The sequence below is a fragment of the Myotis nattereri genome (assembly GCF_964212035.1).
Source record: "Myotis nattereri genome assembly, chromosome: 5".
In the NCBI taxonomy this organism is placed as follows: Eukaryota; Metazoa; Chordata; class Mammalia; order Chiroptera; family Vespertilionidae; genus Myotis; species Myotis nattereri.
In genome coordinates, this window is record NC_138080.1 from 25,205,246 (window position 1) to 25,224,629 (window position 19,384).

General features: G+C 56.4%; 1 protein-coding gene across 4 annotated transcripts; it reads left to right on the forward strand.

Annotated features, from left to right (window-relative positions):
- Positions 1-1,672: 1,672 nt before the first annotated feature.
- On the forward strand, positions 1,673-18,414 carry ELAVL3 (ELAV like RNA binding protein 3). 4 transcript variants are annotated; one of them, XM_081092476.1, is made up of 7 exons: positions 1,673-2,116; positions 10,278-10,497; positions 10,719-10,822; positions 14,632-14,785; positions 14,947-15,172; positions 15,845-15,883; positions 17,315-18,414. In XM_081092476.1, exons 1-7 carry the CDS (start codon positions 2,108-2,110, stop codon positions 17,664-17,666), a joined length of 1,104 nt encoding a protein of 367 aa, XP_080948602.1. In that variant the 5' UTR covers positions 1,673-2,107; the 3' UTR covers positions 17,667-18,414. The 4 variants fall into 4 exon arrangements, with proteins under 4 accessions (XP_080948602.1, XP_080948604.1, XP_080948603.1 ...); XM_081092478.1 differs by having other exon boundaries at positions 17,336-18,414; XM_081092477.1 differs by having other exon boundaries at positions 10,281-10,497.
- Positions 18,415-19,384: the final 970 nt, after the last annotated feature.

The following is a 19,384-nucleotide window of genomic DNA, read 5'->3' on the forward strand; positions in this document are numbered from 1 at the left end:
TTTGGTCCCATTACCTGGAGGAGGATACTGAGGCCACCTCCTCATCCCGTGCACTGCCAGGGAGAGGGGTGGGGAGTGAAATCAGGCTACACAGCCGCCAGGTGGCGCACAAGCTGCATGGGCCAGTATGGCCGCAGCCACGTGACCCGGGGGACCACAGCCGCGAGCAGGAAAAGTGCCCTGGGGGAGCCCCCCCCAGCTCCTCACCAGTTCTTGGAGCTGGGCCGCAGCTAAAGCCTCATTTTACACTTCTCATTGGGGTCTACTCCAGCCAGGGACAGAAGTGTCGGCGCGGAAGAGCGCGTCCCCTCTCCCCCCAGGCTCAGTCCTCTTAGTTGTCTCCGCACAGCGGGAGCCAGCAGTTTCCATGGGAACCGCAGTCGGGTCTGCGGGTCCAGGAGTAGCCCCTTACAGGCCAAGCCCAGCTTCTGATCTCACTGGAGTCGGGAGGATCATGGGGTGGGGAACAAGCCCATGATCGCTTGGGGTCTCTAGAGTCAGCAGCCACATTGCCCTGCCAAACCCTAGAAGGGCCACTCGGCCCGCATCGCCACCGCCCAGGCTGTGCGGGCCACTATGATTGGCTTCCCTCTCCATCAGCGTGGCCTCGCGCTCTGCTGCTCGGGTTCTCATTGGCTCAACCTCGAGGGTATCCTCCTGCAATTCGTTCTTGTGAGGGCCGTCCCTGATTGGTCAAAATGGGCTCTCCTCGCTGGGTTTGACGACACGCTGGGACAGTCTGGAGGCGAAAAGGAAGTGCTGGGACGAGATTAGGGTGGGGGCTGCCACTCTGGTTTAGCGGGTCGTGGCTATCCAGCCCACAAGAGCGCTGGTTGGAGCCATCAGGCCGCTGTCTGTGGTGCTGAAGGCCGTCCGACGTAAACATGCACAAAAGGTGATGTGCCGCCTTCTATCGCCCTCGTAGCGTCCAGGTTCCCCCAGCAGAGCGGGAGATGACTCCGCGGGCGAACCAATCGTGAGCTCGGAAAGCCAGGACATTCACCTAGCAGATCATCCCACCCCAAGTTTATGTTGTCCCATTGCTGCAGGGCACCAGCAAGGTTTGCCTCAATCCTAAGTCCCAAACCTCGTTCCCCACTTTGCAGCAGTGCCAAGTGCCCCTGCATTGTGGGGTGCCAGTCCACAGTCTTTGAACCCTAGAGACACCTAACCCACAGGGTCCCAGTTCCTTCTGCAGGCAGACTAGGACCCCCAGCCATCCTCACCTTCCTCCCTTGGCATTGAGAGGCTACACCTGGTCCCTCCAAATCTGGGGACCCAGGCCTTTGCCTATTGAAGTCTTGGATCCTTGTCCCTTTCCAGTCTTCTTGTGGACAGCACCTCGGGAAGGTCGTACAATGGGCCACAGATACCTCCTCTCCCTCTTCGCTCCTCCAGCTCCAGGTGCTGGACAGAGGAGAGCCTGCCCTGTCTTCCGGTTAGAAAGCCCTTCCTAAAAGGGGTGCTCGGGCAGGAAGTAGGGTTCGCGGAGTCAAAAGAGCCGGAATCTGGCAACACGAGTCCCCAGAAAGCGAGTCCGGGCCAGCGCGCGCTCGCTTCCACCTGCCGCGCCGTCGGGCGCCGCGAGGAGGTGGGGCTTGGTTGCTGCAGCCAATGAGCGACGCCGGCGCTGGCAGCTGCAGATATAAAGGGCTGGGGGCGGCGGCGGCGCGGCCCAGATCGCGGAGCGCGCAGCGCGGGCCGGAGGGTGGGAGGGAGGGCGGGCGAGGGAGAGGACTGAGCACCCAGAACCCGACCGGCCGGGCTGAGGGGCAGCGGCGAAAGGCAGAGCGCCGCGATCTCTGTTGGAAAGCGCAAACTCCCCGGGCCCCGCGGGGCCGTGCAGGGGACCTTCTCATCCCGCGCCCGCTCCCTCTTTTCATCCTCTGCCGCCCGCAGACCACTCCGGGCTCGGTTATCCGCGCGCGCGCCCCCGGGCTCGGGCCCGCCTCCGGCCTCGAGGGAGCCGCCGCCTTCACCGACACCTCTGCAGCGGCCGCGCCTGAGGCCGCCCGGGTAGGATCCGGGCGTGAGCATCGAGCGCCCCACGAGTGCGCGACCCCAGGAGCCGCCCCCAGCACGGACCGCGCCCGCCGGGCACACAAGAATGGTCACTGTAGGTATCCCCTGTCGCCGAGAGGGAACCTCGTCGGGAAGGCGCTAGGCTCGGGCTCCGCGGAGATGGAGGTGGGGGGGGGGGGGTAGGACCAGGCCTCGCTAGGCCCGGTTGGGGGGGGGGGTAGGACCGGTCCTCGGAGCCTGAGAGTGGGCAGCGCCGCGCCCAGAGTGCTGAGGGCGCTTAGAATCTGACCGAGAGGCCTCGGGGAGCCAGGCTGCGATTCGGGGCATCCTACGACGCCCTGGGGGCGGGATTGCCCCCTCCAGCATGCCGGATGGGGGAGGGGCCGCCGCGGTGGCGGATTCCTCCTCCATCCAGGCCTGGACCCCGCAGGCCGCCCAGGCAAACGCAGGGCCCCAGTCACGGATGCTGGGCCAGGACACGGCGTCAAGGCAGCCCCGAGAGCCCTGGGAGGTGGTGGCGTCGGATCGCGCGCCCCCGGCCTCGGCCGCGCCCGGGATCCGGGCATCTCGTCCTCGAGCCCGTCGACCTTGCGGCAAGCGGGGAGGGGAGAGGAGGGGGCGCGCCCGGAGGCCCCGCGGGCCCGCCACCGCCGCCGCCGCGTCTCTTTGTTTCTCGGCGTTTCTTCGCGGGCCAGAGCATCGCGCGGGCGCTTCAGGCTGTGGGAGGGGGAGGGGAGAGGAGGGCCCGCGGGGAGGGCTTCCCGGCTGTTGGGTCCTCTATCCCGCGGAATGGGGTAGGGGACGTAGGCAGGCCCCCTAGACCAGGGCCGGGCGCCGCACCCCACCAAGGCTCTGGGCCGCGGGGTGACCTTGAGCGCGCCCGCCCGCCCGCTCCGCTCGCCCGGCTCCCGGTGTTTTCAGCAGCCAAGGAGCTGGTCAGCTCCCCAGCGCGCGACCACGCCCGACCACACCCGACCTGGCCCCGCCCCCGCCCCGCCCATCTATGCCCCGCCCCCAGGGCCCCGGGGGCCCGGCCTCGCCCGAGCCCTCGGATTTCCTGTAGGCATCCCAGGCGTCTCCCGGGGCGGGGCTGGCCAGTTCTCGCCCAACCCCGACTCCACCCCCGCCCCCGTGGAGCCACTGTGCTCCCGGTGCTGCCGCGCGTCCTTTGTCTGGTCCCAGCGCCCTGGCCTTCTTCCGCCCTTCCAGTCTCGGTTCTGTGTGTGCCGTGCACATGCGTGTGCATGTGCCTGGGCCTCTTTCGGTCCTGGCCAGCACAGTGGGTAGCGGGATGCTCAGCACTCCCCGCTGGGCCCTGGGGCCCGCCCACCTGCCTCTGAAAAATAAGGCTGGAGAGTCCACACTTTCCTGCTGTGTGACCTCAAGCCAACGCCTTCCCCTCTCTGGGCCTCGCACTGCTCATCCAAGTTCAGGAAAGTGAATGTGGCTTCCTGGGGACCCTCAGAACCCCTACATCCATTCTCCTCTGATCTGTCCCCTCTTTTGAAAAAGGGAAACATGCACAAAGAGGAGAGGGTGTGGTCAGAGGTCACTGGAGGGCCTTGGAGGCTCGGTTACTCCAATAGAGGGCACTCAGGCAGAGACCCGCCGTAGGGACAGGCTGGCAGGAAGTGAGGGGATAAATTGAGACAGTGAGGGCCCTGCATGGAGAGAGAAAGGCCCAGAAGTGGGAGGCTCAGTTAGCACCACGTGGTGGCTCAGCCTCACCATGCATAGCTACTCAATGCCCTATTGTCACCGGTTTCCAAGCATCTGTCACTGTGACTGGGGCCCCGGGGTGCAGCTGGGGCCAAGGGGGTCAGACACTGGAGAGTCTACACAGCAACTGACCGCAGGTGTGTTCACTGCGTAATATGTATGTCAGATATATGTGCAAGGGTGCAAAAGAGTTGGAGAAAGATTGAGAGAGAGGGATGGGGAGACAGAGTTGTTCAGAGAGGAGAGGTGAACAGAGGGTGGGAAAGGAGAGAGAAAAAGAGAAAGAGATCCCCAGAGGAAGAGCTGGAGAGAGGAAGGTTCCATTGCTCCCAGTGGGCACCTGCCTCCCCATCCTAGGCCCCCCTCCCCTCTTTAACCCCCACTTCCTGACCTGGAACAGCCCTCCGAGGTCCCTGTGATCCCCATGTCATATCAGACCATACATTTGCCGCGGACTGGAGCAGGGTGGGTGTGACCTCCACCAATCTGATCCCCATTAGCAGCTTAGCCGGCTCAGCCATGGAGGAAGCGCAGGTGACACTGATCCCACTAAGCTCGGGCACAGACGGGAGGGAGATGTGGTGCTGGTGAGATTCACAGGCTGAGGCTCAAGATCCAAAGTAGAAATCACCCAATCACCTCTTTTTTTAAAAAAAAAATATACTTTATTGATTTTTTACAGAGAGGAAGAGAGAGAGATAGAGAGTTAGAAACATCAATGAGAGAGAAACATCAATCAGCTGCCTCCTGCACACCTCCTACTGGGGATGTGCCCGAAACCCAGGTACATGCCCTTGACCGGAATCGAACTTGGGACCTTTCAGTCTGCAGGCCGACACTCTATCCACTGAGCCAAACCGGTTTCGGCCCAATCACCTCTTTTTAAAATTGATTTTAGAGAGAGACATTAATGTGAGAGAGAAACATTGCCTCCTGCACGCACCCTGACTGGGGATCGAACCTGCCACCTGGGTATGCTCCCTGCCAGGAGTCAAACCCGCCTCCTTTTGGAGTACAGGATGACGCTCCAACCAACTGAGCCACACAGGCCAGGGCCCCAATCACCTCTTAATCCCCTCCAAGTTGAGTACAGCATTTGGGGTGGGGGGGAATCTGTAACCCAGCAGGCTTTGGGGTTATCTGGTCAGGAGTCAAATCGTGACGGTGTCACCACCACCTCCCCCAGTCACCCTGGGCAAGTCACAGGTCCTCTGTCCCTTGTTTTTCCATCTGAGGAGTAGAGACAATGTCTCCTGCTTTCTGTGTGGTTGTGGGAAGTCAGTGAAAACTTTGCAGTTGTTTAGTGTCAGACACATAGTAGGGCTTCCAAAGCTGGAACCTGGAATGTCCTGAAACAGGGCCGTGTACTGCTGAATGCTCATCCGGCTCCCATAGGCATTATCAACTGATTGCAGAACCCTGTCTCACTGAGCCAGGGCAGAAATTCAGAATCTATCTCCAGACACGGGGACCTCTGTTCCTTTAGTGGAGGGACAGAGGTCCAGAGAGGCAATGTGAGTGTCAGAGGACACACAGTGAGGAGGGGGGCCAGCAGGTGGCACCCAGTAAATATTTGTTGAATTGAATGAGTAGTAAACGCAGCCTACACAGCGGATTTCTATGAAGTGATGCCCGGGCGTGGCAGAGAGTGGGTGCTCAGCTTCACTTTACGTTATTATTTTTACTATTATTGGCCTTTTCATTAGGAAAGTGGGCTCTGGAGTTCAAACCCTGGATTTGAATTCTTGGTCCATCATTTGCCTGCTGTCCAACCTTGGACAAGTCCTATCCCTTCACTGATGCTGTTTCCTCATCTGTTATATGAAGAAAGAGTCCCCTAACATTCAACATTGGGAGAATTGCATGGAAATTCTCACAAAGAATTTTGTCTGGCACATAACAGGCACTCGATACATGGCCATGTTATTCGTAAAGTGTTAATGTTAGGAAGCGGGATGCAGGTCCATGGAGTGTGTGTCACTGTTTACTCCCGGTGCCTATGGCAGACATTGCTAATCACCCCAGTATGTGTTCCTGTTCAGCCCAGATGTGGCTTCAGAATAATCCTCCCAGCAGCCCCAGGCAGCCAATCTCAGCCCCCTGGAGATTCAGAGGGCTCGATCTTCTGTGCCACCCTTTTTTAATAAGAATCAATGGAAAGGAAGGAGAGGCCCAAAGAAGAGCTAAGATGATCCCTGAGGACACACAGTTCCCAGGTGGCAGAGCCGCCCCACTGGATTGGCCACAATCATTAAAAACAGCTTTGAAGCCCGGCTGGTGTGGCCCAGTGGTTGAGCATCGACCTATGAACCAGGAGGTTAGGGTTTGACTCCCGGCCAGGGCACATGCCTGGGTTGCCAGCTCAATCCCCAGTGTGAGATGTGCAGGAGGCAGCTGATCTATGACTCTCTCTCATCTGATGTTTCTGTCTCTCTCTTGCTCTCCATTCCTCTCTGAAATCAATAAAAAGATACATTTTAAAAAAACACTCTGAAGTCTGACACAAGGAAGTTTGAAATGGAGTCCCCCATTTATATCACTCAACACCTCTGAGCTCAGCTTCCGTGCTTGTAAAATGGAGAATGTGTTGCTGTCTTTCAAACTTGTTGAGAGCCTGGCTCAGCAGTCGGGCGTTGACCCATGAACCAGGAGGTCACTGGTTTGATTCCAGGTCCGGGCACATGCGGGGGCAGGGGTTGCAGGCTGGATCCCCAGTAGGGGGTGTGCAGGAGGCAGCCAATCGATGTTTCTTTTTTTTTTAAATCTTTTTTTTATATATATATTTTATTGATTTTTCCACAGAGAGGAAGGGAGAGGGATAGAGAGTCAGAAACATCGATGAGAGAGAAACATCGATCAGCCGCCTCCTGCACACCCCCTACTGGGGATGTGCCAGCAACCAAGATACATGCCCTTGACCGGAATCGAACCTGGGACTCTTGAGTCCACAGACCAACGCTCCATCCACTGAGCCAAACCGGTTAGGGCTTTTTTTAAAAATCTTTATTGTTGAAAGTATTACATACGACACCCCCCCCCCCCCCCGCCATTAACCCCTTCCAGCCCATCCCCGCACCCTGTCCCAGGCTTTCACCACCTAATTGTCTGTGTCTATGGGATCGATGTTTCTCTGTCTCTCTCCCTCTGCCTTCCTCTCTCTCTAAAAATCAATAAAGGGAAAAAGAATGGTTGAGAGAAATAAATGAAATGATGCCTTGAAGTGCATCACACAGTGCTTAACACATGGTAGATGCTCAGTGGAGCGGGATGATTATTAATAGCAGGATCATGAGGCATGGGTGGCAGACATGGCTAACTGGCCCCAGAATGCTTTCCAGCCGCACCCACATGTAGCTTAGATCCTTCCCAAGCCGCTGGGACAGTCATTTGAAGTTTTTGGCAAAGCAGAGAAGAGGCTCAGAAGCCATAGTGGCATACCTGAGGACGCAGCTGGGAAATGTTAGAGCAGCGCTAGGTTGGCAGTGGGATTTGGAAACACAGACTCTGGATCAGAAAAGCTCATGTGCAAACCCCGCCTCCCTGCTCCATCACTTATAGGCTGCATGGTCTTTGGTAATTTTCCAAACATCACTGATGCTCACTTTCTTCCTTTCTTTTTAATATATTTTTATTGGTTTCAGAGAGGAAGAGAGAGATAGAAACATCAATGATGAGAGGGAATCATTGATTGGCTGCCTCCTGCATGCCCCCTACTGGGGATCGAGCCCGCAACCTGGGCATATGCCCTTGACCGGAATCGAACCCGGGACCCTTTAGTCCGCAGACCAACACTCTATTCACTGAGCCAAACCGGCTAGGGCGATGCTCACTTTCTTTATCTGTTGTCTTAGCTCAGATCGCTATAAAAACATGGCATAAACTGTGTGGCTTAAACACAAACATTTATTTCTCCTAGTTCTGGAGGCTGGGTAGTCCAATTTCAAGGTGCCAGCGGATTCAGTTCCTGGTGAGAGCTCACCTGCTGGTTTGCAGACAGCTGTCTTGCTGTGTCCTCACATGGTGTAGAGAGAAGTCATCTCTCTCCTGTCCCTTTGTGTAGCACACAAATCCCGTGCATGCGGGCTCCATCTTCATGACCTAATTACCTCTAAGGCCCCACCCCTAAATATCACCTTGGGGGTTAGGGTTTCAACATAGAATTGGGGGGGGCGGGCACAGCATTTAATCCATAACATGTAAAGCAGAGGGAATAAAACCCTCCTCTTTTTAGGGCAGTTGTGAATAGGAAAAGAAAAACTGCCTGTAGAGGGCTTTGCTTTTTGCCTGGCATAGAGGGAATGCTATTTGGGGACAATTACAGTATTGTATTTTGGGTCAGGGATGACTGAGATGATGTGTACCTGCTGACTGAATCCATCTAGCAAGACCCTGCCAATCAATTTGAGTTTTCAGGGGCGGGCAACCTATTCACCAACCGCGTGGTAAGAGAAGACCTACGGAATGCTGGCCACTTTACCTTCCCGTGCCCATCACAGACAGCACCTGTCAATCCAGCACTCTTCCCTTCTGGGCCCAGATGTGGCTTTAAAGTTCTTGATGTGGGCCTTAGATATAACATAGATGTAGAATATATTTTAAAGTTGTTAAGAGAGTAGGTATTAAAAGTTCTCATCACACACAAAAAAATTTGTAGCTATGGATGGTGGTGGATGTTAACTGGACTTACTGTGGTGATCATGTTGCAATATATACAAATATTAAGTCATTATGTTGTATGTCTGAAACTAATATAATTTTATCTGTCAGTTATATCTCAATTTAAAAAAAGAGATGTAGGAAAAGAACAGTAAAATTTAACATCCATTATATTTAAAAATATATATTGTTTGAATACTAGGAATAAAATTAAACATTTATTTTTTAAAATTAAAGATCCTTGCCAAAACCGGTTTGGCTCAGTGGATAGAGCGTCGACCTGCAGACTGAAAGGTCCCAGGTTCGATTCCGGTCAAGGGCATGTACCTGTGTTGCGGGCACATCCCCAGTAGGAGATGTGCAGGAGGCAGCTGATCGATGTTCCTCTCTCATTGGTGTTTCTAACTCTCTATCTCTCTCCCTTCCTCTCTGTAAAAAATCAATAAAATATATTAAAAAAAATAAAAATAAATTAAATTAAAGATCCTTAACCTGATAAAGGCCATTTACAAAAAACAAAACAAAAACAAAAAAACAAAAAAAAAGAACTACAGCAAAGGTCATATTTAGCTGTGAAATGTTTAAAACATTTCCTTTAAAATCAGAAATAAAGAAGATATTATCACATTGTAACCCCTGCACTAAGACAAGAAAAATAAATAACAGAGATTGGAGATAAATAAAACTGTCATTGTTTGCGGGTGTTAAGTTTATACTTTTTTTAAAAAAAAAGCTTATCCCAGCTGGCATGGCTCAGTGTTTGAGCGCTGACCTATGAACTAGGAGGTCACGGATTCCCAGTCAGGGCACATGCCCAGGTTGCAGGCTCCATCTCCAGTAGGGGGACCTGCAGGAGGCAGCCGATCAATGATTCTCTCTCATCATTCATGTTTCTGTCTTTCTCCCTCTCCCTTCCTCTCTGAAATCAGTCTATATATATTTAAAGCTTAGTGGAAAACCTGGGGGTGCTCTGGCTGGTGTGGCTCAGTGTCATTCAGTGCATCGGAGGGTCCCTGGTCCCCTTGCTGGTCAGGGTGCAGGATGCAGGAGGCAGAGGATTAATGTTTGTCTCTCCCGTCGATGTTCTCTCTCCTCCCGCTCTCTCCCTCTCCCCCTCTTCCGTCCTCTCTTTAAAATTAATAAAATGTATTTTTTTTAAAAAAAAAGAGGAAAAACTGTGGGTGTAAATGCCTAGCAGGAAATTTATGCACAAAATGTCAACACATTTGGGATAGGAATTACCTTTGGTGGGAGAAGGAAAGTACAGGGGCAGGGAGAAACTTGTGAGAAAGGGCTGCAAAGCTAATAAAAATGTTATATTTCTTATTCTGAAGACAAAGGTGTTCATTACAGGCCTAGCCAGTTTGGGTCAGTGGCTAGAGCCTCGGCCTGCAGACCGAAGGGTCCGGGGTTTGGTTCCGGTCAAGGCCATGTACCTCGGTTGCAGGCTCCTCCCCAGCCCAGGCCTTGGTCCGGGCACATGCAGGAGGCAACCAATCGATGTGTTTCTCTCACATTGATATTTCGAGCTGCCTTTCCCTCTCTCTTCCACTCTCTCTAAAAATCAATGGAAAAATATCCTCCGGTGAGGATTTTTAAAAAAAGTGTTCAAACATAGGTTGGCTTTAGACAAACAGGGAAACATATATACAAAGAGCCATATATGGCATTTATATGTGGAATTTTTTCACAGTAAAACCATATGTTAAGTGCTTTGCTCAGTGCTTAGGGAGTGGAAGGGGTTATTAGAATAATGTGACGCCCTCTCCCCATGTTCAAGCCCATGTCAGACGTGAGTGATCCATCGCCTCCGAGCCCCTCCTCACTCCCCCGGTCTCCTGGGGACTGGGCCGTGAGTGGGTGTGGCCTGTTGTCTCCAGCAGATACTCGGGGCCATGGAGTCTCAGGTGGCAGGGGGCCCGGCCGGCCCGGCCCTGCCCAATGGGCCACTCCTTGGTACAAACGGAGCCACTGATGACAGCAAAACCAACCTCATCGTCAACTACCTGCCCCAGAACATGACCCAGGATGAGTTCAAGAGCCTCTTCGGCAGCATTGGTGACATTGAGTCCTGCAAGTTGGTTCGGGACAAGATCACAGGTGTGGCTGCTGGCAGGTGGGGAGGTGGACGGGGGAGGTGGTAGCTTCAAGGACAGGTGTGATGGGGCCAGGTGGTGCTCTGGAGGTTTCTGAGGTGTGGCTAGGAGCCAGGTGTGACCCCAGGTGGGGACAAGGAGGGGGTGGTCGGCCTCTCACACCTGGGTCAGGGAGGATCCTGGCAGGTGCAGGGCGGTGGGTCATCGACCTGGTCCTGCACACAGGGCAGAGCCTCGGCTACGGGTTTGTGAACTACTCTGACCCCAACGACGCAGACAAAGCCATCAACACCCTCAACGGCCTCAAACTACAGACAAAGACCATCAAGGTGGGTGCCCTGTCCCCTTGCCGCCTGTCCCCCTATCCCGTTAGTGCCCATCCCAACTGCCCCATGTCCCCTTTCCACTGCCCACAGGACCACCCTGTCACTGCCATCCATCCATCCTCCCCGCTCACCCCCCTAAGGGTTTAATCTCCCCCAAGGCTTTCTGGTTAGCCAGCCCGGGGCCCAATGCCTTTGCCTCTCTGAACCTCAGTCTCCTCGCGTGTCAATGGGGAGAATATTAGCCCCCATATTCTGTGGGGGTTCACGGAGGTGCCCTCCAACTGGCACTAGGAGAGAGTGACAGGGGTCCAGTGGGCAGCCCCCTCCCTGCCTTTGTTAGGGAAATGGGGGAAGGGTGGGGATCCATCTGCCATCTGGAGCCTAATTAGGGTCTGGGAGGGCGGGATTAGGGGCGGGCCACTCCCCCACCTTTGTGCAATGCCCCTCCCCCCACGACCTCCCCTCTCAGCAGCTGCAGCTGGGACCCTGGGAGCCCAGGTTCCCTGGGGGGGTTGCCATGGAAACTCCTCTCTTTAGGTTGCCTGGAGTGTCTGGGCTCCACCCCACAAATCTGCTCCTGAACCCTGGGGGAAGGCGGGCCGGTGGGGCACCCATCTGGCCCCCAGTTCGCCATGGGAACAGAGGTGTGGGAATCTCTTCCTCTCCCTGGGGTGGGGCAAGGTCGTGACCTAATGGCTCTCTCTCTCTGCCAACTAGACCCCGAAGCCCCCAAGCATGAGGGTGGACTCTATAATGAGCTGTAAGACCCTGTGTGTGTGTGACCCTCTATGAGACGGTGTTTGTTGGACACCGTGGCGATGTGAGTGGCTGTTGTCACATAGGCCCAGCTATTGTAGACTTCGGGTGTGTTACTGTGTCTGTGGGACGTTTCCTATTTGACAGGCACTTTGTCACACACTGCCACTCCGGCTGTGGCCTGGTGGGGCCTCATGGGTGTGTCTGGCTGTGATGGAGTGTTTGTATGTCACAGTGAAGTGTGGTTATAGCTACCGGTGCCCCACTCAGGGTGGAACACGTGTGATGCTGTAGGCTGGCGCGGTGGTATGACAGGCGTGTGCAACTCTTACTATCCTTATCCAAGATCCTCAGCGTTGCATGAAGGTGGCCGAGGCCTTGTGTTACCCTCTGCCTGTGCACTGGCTAGCACACTGGCCGTGTGTGTGTGTGTGTGTGTGTGTGTGTGTGTGTGTGTGTTTCTGTCTGTCTGTCTGCCAGAATGGCTGTGTTGTATGGTCAGCCTATGTGTTCCAGCAGATTCTGCCCAAAATAATTCCAGCCCCCCACTGTGTGCCAGGCACCGTCCTAGTGGTGGTGGTGGTGGGGGGGTGACCCAGGTTAGCTCACATGATGGAAGGACCTACTCTGTTCCTCAGATGACACCTGACCAGGAGCTCAGACCCCTCTTCTGGTCAACCCAACTTCAACCCATCAACAAGTCCTCACCCCTCAAAGGTCACAGACCTGTGGTGGGGGAGTAAAAATTGTAAAATACACGGCGGGCGTGATTTTTAGTTATCATTACAGAAATAATAGCAGCGGATGTGTTTCCTTTTTTTTTTTAAGATTTTTGATTGCCTTTTTTGGGAGAGAGAGAGAAACAGTGATGCAAGAGTGGAACATTGATCGGCTGCCTCCTGCACGCCCCCAACTGGGGATCGAACCATGCAACCATTAGGTGCACGGGATGACACCCAACCAACTGAGCCACACTGGCCAGGGCTGATGTGTTTGTTTTTTGTTGTGGTGGTTTTTTCTGGAGAACCCCAGGTGTGCACAATTAATTAGAATGCCCCCACCCCACCCCATGAGCACCCTCACCCTGATCCACCCTCAGCCCAATTTATTCATTTTGTTAGTTTTTAAATTAGCTGTTTCTAATGAAGTAGCCCTCACAACTCACAGCCTCAAACAAAAACCAGACCCTTGACAATGACCCCTATCTTCCCTGAGGTTATTTTAGAAGCAATAGAAATATAGATATCGGCAGAAATCAAGGGAGAGGAGTCACGGCACTCCCTGCCCCCGCCAGCTATGGGTCGCCCTGTTAGCACTGGGGGTGGGCCCTCCGGTCCACGTTCCCAGGACATTGATAGACACACAATGAGATGGGGTCACACAATCCTCGCTGCTCTATAAATGGACTTTTTCTTTCCTCCACTTCACAATACTCACCACTGTTTCAGGAAAATCAATATCCACGTCCCCCGTTTTTTGAACAGCTGCAGAGAGTTTCATTGTTGGGCCGGACCCATTAGTGACACGAACCTAAGGATCCTGCTCACGTGTGTCTGATTCGCAAGGAGGTTGTACTACAACGTGTCTAATGCCAAGAGAAGTGCTGTGAGAGGAAGTAACCTGGGTAGGACATTTCAACGGAGACCTAGAGAAGACAAAGGAAGAGTTCCAGGCAGAGGGAACAGCCCATGCAAAGGCCGCGAGGCAGGACCGTGCCTGGTGTTTGGGGAACAGGATGGGGCCTGTGTGACTGGAACACACGGGGGAAGCGGGTGGAGATGAGGCTGGCGGCGAGGCGGTAGACGGCCTTGCGGACCATGGGGCGGACTTCAACTCCGAAGAGCGAGGGAGCCATGGATGTTCTGAGCTGAGGAGTGAGGTGACCTGGCCCCGATGGTCACGGTGCCCTCTGGCTGCTGTGTGGGGATCGGAGCGGGGACAGGGCAGAAGACTACGTCTTGGTGGGGTTAGCAGTGGTGGATACCGGTCCAAAGCGGGGAGATGCAAGTGGGAGGAAGGCCCTGCGGGTGGCTCAGTTGGAGTGTCGTCCCACACACCGAAAAGTGGCGGCTTGACCCCCGGTTGGGCTGCATGCAAAAGGCAGCCAGTCGGCGTTTCGCTCTCGTGTGGATGTTTCTTCCTCTCTCTCAAATCAGTTTTTAAAAAAATCTATGTTTATTGATTTCAGAGAGGAAGGGAGAGGGAGAGAGAGATAGAAACATCAATGATGAGAGAGAATCATTGATCGCACGTCCCCTACTGGGGATGAGCCCTGACCGGAATCGAACCATGACCTCTTGGTTCCTAGGTGGGCGCTCAACCACTGAGCCACATCAACCAGACTCTAAGATCAATTGTTAAAAAGCATGTCCTCGGGTGAGGATTTAAAAAAAAAAAAAAAAAAAGCAGGAGGAAGTATGCAGATTCTGGATCATGAGAAGTAAAGTCAGCAGGACTGACGGTGGGTCAGATGTGGGTGTGAAGGTCAGAGAGGCATCACAGACGGCTGAGGCTGGGTCCTGAGCTGCCATCGAGTCAGGCCAGTTGGGGGGAGTCGGGAGCCTGGAGGCAGGAGTCACAGGTGTAGACAGGAGGGGCCGGATTTGTGCTGGGAATGGACATTTGCGAGTCGTCAGGTTTGAGGTGGTGGCTAAAGTCCTGAGTGACTCAGGGGCCCAGTGCAGTCCGGAAAACGGGTCAGTGCCCCAGGCTCACTTTACAAGGGAGTGGGAGGCATTGTTGCTGACGATGGGGTGTTCAGCGTGAGGGCATGAGCTGGGATGCAAGAGTCCCTGAGGTCTTGAGGGAGATGGGACCCCAGGCGTGTGGCTCCTTTGACCTCAGGTGTCAAGTCCCCCCATCACTAAGCAGACAGGCCCATGGCCAGGCCTCCCCCCCAAGCCCCAGTGGCCACAACCACGGTGACTCCTTAAGAGATATTTGTTGAGTGAACAGATGAGGCGTTTCTGCGACTCGGTGGTGGTTCTGACGGGGCCTCTCTCCCCCTTTCTGCGAAATGGGTCTTCCCCTCACACCTGTCGCCTGACCCTCCCCAGGTGTCCTATGCCAGGCCCAGCTCTGCATCCATCCGGGATGCCAACCTGTACGTCAGCGGGCTCCCCAAGACCATGAGCCAGAAGGAAATGGAGCAGCTCTTCTCCCAATATGGTCGAATCATCACTTCCCGGATCCTGGTGGACCAGGTCACAGGTCAGGCCGCCGCGGAGGGTGCACCCGGTGAGGGCGCTGGGTGGAGGCACCAAGGCGAGACCAAAACAGTGAAACGGGGAATGGCAGGGCGGGAGTCGGGGGAGCAGGAGGGGCTCGCCTGGGAGGAGGCCGGGTCCTCGTGACACCCTGGCTTCCTGCAGGTGTGTCTCGGGGTGTGGGGTTCATCCGCTTTGACAAGAGGATTGAGGCCGAGGAGGCCATCAAAGGACTGAATGGGCAGAAGCCGCTGGGTGCAGCCGAGCCCATCACGGTCAAGTTTGCCAACAACCCAAGTCAGAAGACGGGGCAGGCCCTGCTCACGCACCTTTACCAGTCATCGGCCCGGCGCTATGCAGGCCCCCTGCACCATCAGACACAACGCTTCCGGTGAGCCCCCTATCACCCCCAGTCCTGGGCACCCCAGGCCCCCAGGCCTGCAGGGCGAGGGACACCAGCATAGGCCCACATGCTGGGGCCCCTGAGGGCAGCAGAAGGGCAGCGTGGGGACCTGCAGGTGTGAGGCCAGGCCCTTACATGCAGCAGGTGCTCAGCGAGCGCAGGTTTAGAGTCACCTGGTCAGGTCCAGCTCCAGCTGCCCCCTCTGGCACAGGACTCGCACTGTCTGCCTCCGTTTCCTCATGCACATTTCGTGAGTGCGTACTGCGGGCCAGGCCCACGCCTTTGTCCTGCGCAGCAAGCCCGTGAGAATGCAGCCTGTCTTGTCCCAGGCGATGGATGGGGCCCTGAAGTTCAGAGAGGCATGGTCACTGCCCAGCCCAGCCACTGGGGTGAAGGGATCAAACCTTCATGTCTGGGGACCTGAGCCCTACAGGGTGTGGCGGGCGGCAGAGAGGGAGGGTGAGGATGTGGCAGGGCAGGCAAGAGGCGGTGCCGGAGTGACCACGGTCCGTGCCAGGCGGTGTCCAGCCGGGCAGGCGGCGGGGGCAGGGCTGGCACTGTGGGCCTGCGGGGTGGGGGCAGGGAGGGCAGGCTGGCCGGCCTGCATCACAGCCGGGAACGCGCCTGGAGGCCACCGTGACCACCCCTTCTGCTCCACAGGCTGGACAACTTACTCAACATGGCCTACGGAGTCAAGAGGTAACAGTGCCCCCACCCCACTGCCCCCACCCCTCGCTGTCCCCTCTCAGACCCTTGCCCTGATGGACACCTCTCCACCTCCCCCCAGGACTGCCAGTTTAGTCCTGTCTGCACTGTCGGGGAGTAGCGTGCCCATTAGGAGATGCGGGGGCTGTGGAGCCCAGTAAATGCCCACAGAGAGCTACTATAGAATCTGGGCCCAGGGCCCCCCAGCCCAGTGAGGGGTGGGCAGTGCTGCCCGGGTCACAGCCACGCCCCCTGGTGCCCACGTCCAGCGGGAGTTCCACCTGCACTGTTGGTGGTCCTTGCTGAGGGTCACATCTGCCCCTTTTACCCTGTGGTCAAGGAGGGCCCCCATGACATTGTCCACATCCCTGACCCTGCGAACGTCCTGCATTTATTGCATCATGAGCTGCTGAGTGCACGCTGAGGACTGGCCCTGGCTGGCGGCTGGGTCCCCGGTGTGGCCCCGCCAGACTTGGTCCCCATGGAGATGAAATGATATTGAGCACAGTGCTTGGCACATAGTGAGCGCTCAATAAAGGTAGCTGCTCTGAAGATCATTGTTACTGTTATTAATTATCTAGTCTAGTGGGAAAGGAGACAGGTGCACAGTGACCAGGGAGGTGGAGGGGGCAGACGGGGTGATGGGACCCAGAGGGGCCCCAGCCATCGGAGGCAATAGCGGGGAAGCCGAGTTCCTGGCAGCAGGAGTGGCCCGGGCGAGGCCTGGGCGAGAGGAGCAGTTAGTTCCAAAAGCTCAGAGTGGATGGCTCAGGCTCCGGCCCCGCCCGGTCGAGTGGAACCAGGTGCCCACTGTATCCGAGGCCCTGTTCTGGGCGGGTGCCCCACAGAAAACAAAACCTTTTAGGGAAGAGGGAGCCGATAGCAAATACACAGTTTACCCAGGAAACGGCCAGAGCGGGACAGGGAGCAGGTGGCCTCCTTATGGCTCAGAGGAGGCTCTGAAGGAGGTGACGGTGTGCTCAGCCCCGAATAGCAGGGGGCAGGCGCCTAAATGGCCACATCACACCTGGGCTCCCGGCGCTGCCCTTCTGGGCGGCCAGCAGGACACATGGGACAACATGGCAGGGTCGGGATGGGGTCAGAGAGGGAGCCGGGGCAGGAGCTGGGTGGGAAGATGTGCCCAGGGGTGTGGGGAAGTAGTCAGGGTCAACAGAGCCAAGAACCAAGTAGGGCCAAAGGTCATGGGGTCAGGATTCAGGGCTCAGGGCAGGACCAGAGGTGAGGAGAAGGGACAGGTCAGGGTGAAGACGGGGATGGGGCTGAAGGTGGGATTACAGGTGGAGGCCACAGCAGGGTCAGGACAATGCAGGGCTCACCGGAGTCCCAGGGCCAAGGCCCCATCAGAGGTCGTGGGTCGGGGGCATGCCGGGGGTCAGGGCAGAGCCCGCGTGACCCCCAAAGTAGTCCCCTGTCGCTCATCGCCAGGTTCTCGCCCATCGCCATCGACGGCATGAGCGGCCTGGCGGGCGTGGGCCTGTCGGGGGGCGCCGCGGGCGCCGGCTGGTGCATCTTCGTGTACAACCTGTCTCCGGAGGCGGACGAGAGCGTGCTGTGGCAGCTGTTCGGGCCCTTCGGGGCGGTCACCAACGTCAAGGTCATCCGCGACTTCACCACCAACAAGTGTAAGGGCTTCGGCTTTGTCACCATGACCAACTACGACGAGGCGGCCATGGCCATCGCCAGCCTCAATGGCTACCGCCTGGGCGAGCGTGTGCTGCAGGTGTCCTTCAAGACCAGCAAACAGCACAAGGCCTGAGCCACCTCCGCCCTCCCCACCTCCCCGGGCAGCAGAGAGAGAGAGAGAGAGAGAGAGAGAGAGAGAGAGAGAGAGACAGATTGAGAGAGAGAGAGAGAGAGAGAGAGAGAGAGAGAGAGAGAGGGAGAAGGGGCCCGAGAGAGACAGCGCAGGCAGACCACGGACGGCACGAGGCCCACACCCCTGCGAAGCCTCAGGGTGAGCACTCGGGCTGGGAGGGTCTGCAGGGAATGGGGGGTGCCTGGGGTCCCCCACCCCGTCCTCCTGCCCCTACCCCAGGCTGGGCTGTTCACTCTCTCGTCTTGGTTTTGTTCATGGAGATGGTTTTTGTTTCTTTTTTCGGCTGAAAAGAAAGCAGAGATGTGCCCCCACCCAACCGCCAGCCAGCTGCACAGGATGGTTTGGGCGGGTGCTGGGTGCCCTCCAGGCCTCCCCACGCTGAGGTGAGCCTGAGGGGGGCAGGAGACAGGTTTAAAAATCCCCAACAAAGCGAAACATGAGGGGTGTGGGCATCCTGGCCCCCTCGGTGCATTGTGAGGAGCAGGGTGAGGGGCTGGAAACAAACAAAATGGAAAAAAAAGGGGGGTGGGTGGGAGGGGGAGAAAAACTCTATTTTTGTAAAAAGGGGAAAAAGACCTCGTGGAGAATTTTTACTGGGGATTCTTGAACTTGAAAAAAAAACACAAAAAAAGACCAAAAAAAAAAAAAGAAAATATTTTGACAGGTTATGTTTACCAACTGGGGCAAAGACGGGAAGCAGGGCTTGGGGCCGGGGCCCAGGGGCCACACAGACACACGCCCCACAGGAACACACAGCACTAACAGACGCAAGACAACCCTGACACACAGGAACTGGCCGACTCAGACACGGAGACGCACGGAGACCGGAGTGGGAGCCATGTGATCAGACACGGACGTGGACAAACGTATCACAGGCAGACGTGGACAGAGGTGAATGTGGACAGCGGACGTGCAAATATTTCCATGCGCTCACGTGAATCCGTGAAAGTGGAGACATACATTTGGAGACACAAATCCAGACACCCAGTCGCAGACACAACACCCAGGAACACACAGACACGCCCACAGTTCCCTCGGACCCAGGCGCCCAGCCCTCCCGGCACCCAGCCCCGCTCGCCCCTGCCCCAGGGTCTCTGCAGAGCTCCCTTCTGGCTCATCAGTGGTCCGTGCCGCCCGTGAACACAGGCGTGCACACAGCATCCTGCATCCAGACACACGATACCTCGTTCACTTTTGGCATCATGGTGGGCTGGAGGCAGCACCCCCCAATAATTGAGGCCAAAGGACCCCTTGTCCCTGGGGCTGAGCCGTCTCTGGGGCTGAGCCTCCCCCCGGCCCAGGCCCTGGCTCATGAGGCCGAGGGCGAGGCCAGGCCCCGAGCCTCCCCCGACCGAGGGCCTCCCCGTCAGGCCCAGTGTGGACAGGCCCAGGGGCCCAGCCCCGCTTTTCCTCCCCACCCACTCGTCACCCCTTTTAGTTTGTTGGGGTTTTCCATCTTTCCGATGAGTGAGGGCAGTGGACACAGCTCCCATCCCAAGTCCCAGCCCTGGCTTCTGTCTGGACTTTCCATCCCCCTAGTTTTCATTCTTTGTAACAAAAAATTCCAACAGAAGCCCAAGGCGGGAGCCCCCGGGAGCCCCTGCAGCCCCCACGCCTCGCAGTGGGCCCAGTCAGAACTGAAAATTGCAAACCCCGAT